General features: G+C 34.1%; 1 protein-coding gene across 2 annotated transcripts; it reads right to left on the reverse strand.

Annotated features, from left to right (window-relative positions):
* Positions 1 to 1,371: 1,371 nt before the first annotated feature.
* Positions 1,372 to 3,310, reverse strand: LOC116350529. 2 transcript variants are annotated; one of them, XR_004202039.1, is made up of 3 exons: positions 1,951 to 3,310; positions 1,636 to 1,867; positions 1,372 to 1,559 (listed from the first exon to the last, which is right to left on the reverse strand). XR_004202039.1 is itself a non-coding variant. In XM_031782333.1 (3 exons), the coding sequence occupies exons 1-3, from the start codon at positions 1,981 to 1,983 to the stop codon at positions 1,466 to 1,468; spliced, it is 375 nt and encodes a 124-aa protein (XP_031638193.1). In that variant the 5' UTR covers positions 1,984 to 3,310; the 3' UTR covers positions 1,372 to 1,465. The 2 variants fall into 2 exon arrangements, 1 of the variants encoding a protein (XP_031638193.1); XM_031782333.1 differs by having other exon boundaries at positions 1,372 to 1,575.
* Positions 3,311 to 5,977: the final 2,667 nt, after the last annotated feature.

The following is a 5,977-nucleotide window of genomic DNA, read 5'->3' on the forward strand; positions in this document are numbered from 1 at the left end:
GCCAGTACGCAACTTTACGCAATGTATAAAGTGTATCTATTTGCTATACAAATGGTTACCACAGAACAAATGATATTTATTAACCAAGAGAACTCTAATGGAATGATTACTTTGCTAGTTTCATTAATTTCTATTATGCTTTCCATACTAATTCGAAAATAGGCAAAGTATGTTTGAATATACGAGAATGAATGTGAGACTTCTCCTAAGAATTTATGTGACACCGTCATACAAAAAATTCTGACTAGTCTTTCCTAGGGGCAGAGCAGTACTAGAATAATAATTTTTGTTTAAAGTAATTCTATGTTGTGAGTAGTAATCCATATTAATCCATAGTATTTCGATTATTGGATTAAACGGGGAGTTATTCACTTCGATGCTCAAGTTTTCGTAACTTATTGCATGACGACCCGACTTGTGCTGTCACTCGATTGCTTGGAGAATGCTTCCCACGGTGTGGCCCACTTTATAGCAGCCATGTAACTAGCCTCCGTACAGGGCCAGTGACCAGGGTTTTCTTCTCAAGTCAATTGTCGTGACAGTCACAAGTATTCCATTCATTCCTAGATGGCGTTGGGCTCTTCTTATTTCAATGGAGGAATGCACATATCGCTAATAATCCATAGTAAATACACACTTACGTAAATTCTAACAGCAGTGCAATGACGTTTCATGTGTACGTTGTGTATTACATTTGCTAGGCATAAAGCGATCGCAGTATATTTAGGATGAGATATTTTATTGTTAAAAAATGGAAAATAACGAATTTAATTTAATAAATATCGAATAAATTGTTTCAATCCGCAATATACGACGAACGCTTTATTCCTAACAAATTTAATACACAACGTACACATGAAACGTCATTGCACTGCTGTTAGAATCAGTGTTTGCGATATCGCTTTCAGCATCCGTAAGATAGCTGAATGCGATACTGTATCCAGATATGAGAAACGCAAGAGTCACCGTAACACACAGATCTGCTGTTTATCGCTTCATAGCAGTTCTGTGTGATGCGGTCGCCCTTGCGTTTCTCATTTCGTTTATAATTTGGTTTTGGTTGTATACTTGTATTTATGTGTATGAGTTTAACATATACTCTCTAAAAATATTAAAATATTTATGTCTCCTCTAAAAGCAATTAATTCGTTACTTTTCTTTGTTGTTTTTGCTGTTTTCTAAACTCACAAATATATGTGTAAACATGAGCGAAAAGAATTCATGTTTGTTCAATTCGAGACTGTATAGCGAAAATAATTGTATTGGTATTTTGACAGTTGAAACTTGAAAGACAGATTTTTTTTGTTTACATACGATATAGAGAAAATTTTATTCATTGAAGAAAGTGAAATGTGTTTTTTATAAATAACATTAAATGTTAAAATTCGTCCCTAATCAATTCAAAAATCAAAAATAAATGTTGGTTTTAATAAATACTGAAATTGATGTTTAATCAAACGAAATTTCAAAGTACGTTGTTTCGGATTTCGGTGCAAATCTGTTCAACCAATTGTTCAAATGAAGCCAAACGCTGTCCATTATTTTCGTCGTCTGCTACACTAAAAGCAAACATATCTAATAAATAAAAAAATCAATGTATTCACTTTTTTACCTCTTTTATAAATACAATTTTACCCTTGACGAGTCCCAGAAAAGCATTGTCGATATCAAACATCGACACTGATTCTTTTATGCGCTTGAGTGTACATATGCCGATGAGTAAAGCCTTCAGAAATTTTTTATCGATGCCAACATCGTTGCGCCGTTCCGTATTAAATTTGATCAAACCGTTGACAGCACGTGCCGATAACTGTATTTGAGTCATTTTGCCTTGAAGTTTTACAATATATCCACGATCCCCGCTTTCCTTTGAATTTAAAAAAAGTTTGTTGATAAACCATTTTTTCTTAAATGGCACACAATTTATACTCAATTTTTTCTTTAACTTACATGTTTCTTAAATGGCAAGTTGTTGGACAACATGTCATGTGATTTAATTTCATAACCGTTGATGATTGTAGCCGGTTGAAATTGTTCTATTGAGGAGTAAGTGTATTCCACATCGTCATCAACTCTTACGGTAAACACACCCTTGCGTGATACTTGATGCTGCACAACAGGATCTTCGACTTCACCTTGAGCCGGTTCAATTTCATTTGTCTCTTCTGTTGCTGGCACTTCATCACCAAATGTTTGTGGATCCAATTGATCCGTAATTGGTTCATTTTTCGCGATTTTTTATACCATCTATGTGGAAAGCTTGTATGAAAAACACGGAAGACCGCTGAAATGGCAAACGCCAAATATATACGGAATGTTCTCCACAAACATTTTGCATACATTTGCTGCACTATGTTCGCGTCTTTCGATTGATTTTAGTGGGACATAAATGACATGCACTTTTTTATCTTGTTTGGTTTGCGTTGTTGGAGTGGATGGTGCTGTTGAACTGTGCTGAGTACAGCTCGATGCGCTTTATTAAATCCATAAGTGGATCTGCGTGCTATTTGATCATACACCAATGCTTCCGATAATTCGATCAAAAGTTTCTTGCGTTGAAATGAATACCGATCTCGTGTAATTCCATGTCTTGGATTATAAATAATGAACGCAGCGACTCCACAATGTAAAGTCCACATACATTGATCAAGTTCATGAAGAAAGGCCAACGATTTTTGCCTCGTTGACATGAATAGCTATGACACAGTTGATCTGAATGATCAACGCCACCTTTTGTGCTGTTATAAAATGTGTTGATTTCATCTTCAGAAACCACACTTTTGATCGACAGCGAACGAATCATGTTTGTGTTTTTTAGCTTATATACACATATACACAAATTCTTTCTTTTTTATTTTTTGCTACATTGCTGAATCTACTCTATATGCACCGTTTTATAACGCAAAATTCAGAATGTGCACTGTTTATAGTTTTGAATTGTTTTATTTTTTACTGTTTATATGAGGTTTTCATGCATTTTGTATGGGCGGTCCAATGGACCGCCACTATACGTTCTAGGTGAGATTTGGTTTTATCAAATGTCCACAACATATACAATTATTTTATGATAGAAACAGTATGTACATGAATTATATCTGCCCGAAAAATTTTGAATTTTTTTAATTTACTTCGATTTTTATTCAATTTTTCCAAAAATTTCGGTCCAATGGACCGCCTCTATACCTAGGAGGGTTAAATCAGTAAGCCTTGTGATCTCATCATTTTAAGTAAAATTCAAAGTTATTGATTTCCGTTGATTTCATTCAGTGTAAAATGGAACCCCCAAGGAAAAAGCGAAAAATTAATAGAACAAAGGCATCACTTCAACATTTTGAATTTTTGCGAGAGACTCAAGAGGGTAAAAAGAAATATAAATGCATTCTATAGTTTTGCATTTTGCGATATCGTAATAAATTTTTATTTGGATGATAATTATTATGTTCTATATCGTTATTAGGATCGGATCCTAGTAACGTTATTATGATTTTATTAACTTATCATGATAAAATCATAATAATGTTATTAGGATTACATCCTAATAATTATTATGTTTGTTTTATGTAGTGTTGCTGGTTCAATTGAATACAAACGGCTTGATTTATTATTACAATGTGTTGAACTTGTCACCATAAATGGTAGACCATTTAGTAATATTTACGATTCGGCTATTCTACGAATGAACAAGCAAATTTTGGAAGAACTTCGCAATTCAGGCCGCGAACTTGAATTACATGACAAACATTTGTTTGAAGTGAAAGATCTCTTACGAGATGTTGCACAAAATACTCGGAACAAGATTGCCTTTGAAGTTAAAAATCGCGGATTATCATTGTTAGTTGATATTGTTTCTAAGCGAGGCCGTTCATTTGTGGGCTTTGGCATTCAGTACATCGCAAATGGAAAACATACGACTCTGTCGATTGGTGTAATCGAACTCGAAGAATCCCACACTGGTATTTATTTGGCTGACGTAATTTGCAAACAGTTGAGTGAATTTGACATTGATTTAAAGCAAATATTAACGGTCACAACGGATAATGGTGCCAATGTTTTGAAGATGATTAAAGACATAGAGGAGCATTTACAACATAGAATTGATCAAAGAAACAATGAAAATTTGGCCAATGAAGTAACTGCAACTGCAAAAGATAGTACCAATATGAATGAAGTTGATGTTGATCAGGAAATTGAAGCACATTTGGCTATCTATGATGGAATGGCCGATGAAGAAGCGTTGGCCATATTGTTTGGTGATTCTGAACAACCAGTTGAAAGTACTCTTCGAGACAACCAAACACTCTTAACCGCAATAAGTGAAAATATGAGAAATTCTCATGGCATCGATGTCATTTGGGACATAAACGGCATAAATTGTGCCGCACACAAGCTTCAATTGGGCATACATGATTCCATTAAATCAACTTCGAAATCAAATCAAAACGTCATTGAATTGTGTCGAAAAGTGGCCATATTTCTTCGCTTAGATTCAACGTTCAATCAACTTAAAAAGGCCGGAATCACTTATACTAAACCGCGCCTTGAGTTACCAACAAGATGGGGCTCATTATACTTGATGGTATGTTTTTTAATTGAATTATGTTTTTATATCACTGTTCTAATAGATGTCTGATGTGACAGATCGGAAAGCCAGTGTTGAGTTCTTTGATGGCAACAAATTGTGTCAACTACTTTTAAAAAAATGGTTAGATTTGTGTGAATTGATTTTGGTGTTGAAAGATCCATTCAAAAGAACAATCGAACTACAAAAGAAGGATTTGACTCTTTCTGATACATATGGTATATGGACAAAGATGCGCCTTTATCTAAAGGCTGTTATAAGAAAGTGTAATACAGATTTTGGCCAATGTTTGTACGATGCAATGAAGATTCGACAAAAGACCATTTTCGAAAATCCAGTTCTTTTATCTGCATTGTATCTTGATCCTCGTTTTCGTAGTGAAGTTACGCGAGACGTACACAAACGTTCCCAAGCCGTTGAATTTTTGATAAACATGTATCACCGCATTCAAGTAATATCAAATGCATTAAACCAAACACACATACAAGTGACGTCAACCAATCAGTCTAGTGACATTGAATTTGATAGCCCAGATAGGCTTCAACACTATTTGAATCGAAATTCTGATTCATGTTCCTCTACACCAAATGCATCTTTTGAATTGACACAAACGCAGCAGAACAACACTGGACATGATATTCGCAAAATAATCGAAGAATTTAAACCGAAACCATTGCAGTTGGAAGACTCCATACTAAACTTTTGGGAAACTGAAAAGGAAAACCATCCAGAACTCTATCAAATTGCCAGCGTGATTTTTGCAATACCACCAACTGAAGTGCAGATCGAGCGGGACTTTTCTGCCCTTGAATTTATTTTTTCACCACGACGTGGTTTATTATCAAGCGGCTTACTAAAGGACATTCTCTTGATTTATTTAAACGCCGATATCTTTGAAATAATTAGAAACGAAAAATTGTCCGCTTTATTAGTTGAAGAACATTGAATATAATTTGTAATAAATACATTTCTCTTTCACTGATTAAATTATTCTCTATATCGTATGTAAACAAAAAAATCTGTCTTTCAAGTTTCAACTGTCAAAATACCAATACAACTATTCTCGCTATACAGTCTCGAATTGAATAAACATGAATTCTTTTCGTTCATGCACAAATACATTTGCATGGAGCCAATTTTCTGTTCGCTATATGATACTCTTTTGTTCCACATTTGATACAAATATCAGAAAATTTGGAACAACGATGAAACTTATAAATGAAAATATTTTAAATAAAATAAAACAATAAATCAATTTTCCTAATTTGTTTTTTGTTAATTTTTCAAACGTGCATTAAATAAACGAACAACAAAAAAATAATACAATAAAATTGAATCAGGAGGACACCTAACCTCCATATGTTCCTGCTGCTGCTGAACAGCAGAGCAATGAAACCA

Source organism: Contarinia nasturtii, unplaced genomic scaffold (genome assembly GCF_009176525.2).
Source record: "Contarinia nasturtii isolate CC-2019 unplaced genomic scaffold, AAFC_CNas_1.1 Cnas_scaffold_4276, whole genome shotgun sequence".
NCBI lineage: Eukaryota > Metazoa > Arthropoda > Insecta > Diptera > Cecidomyiidae > Contarinia > Contarinia nasturtii.

Bases quoted from the DNA above. Each gene is read 5' to 3' on its own strand.
- LOC116350529 (XM_031782333.1), bottom strand. From the start codon at position 1,983: ATGTTGTCCAACAACTTGCCATTTAAGAAACAT. The intron at 1,868-1,950 runs GTAAGTTAAAGA...TTAAATTCAAAG, and splicing joins ACTTGCCATTTAAGAAACAT to GAAAGCGGGGATCGTGGATA. The intron at 1,576-1,635 runs GTAAAATTGTAT...TTTATTTATTAG, and splicing joins TTTTCTGGGACTCGTCAAGG to ATATGTTTGCTTTTAGTGTA.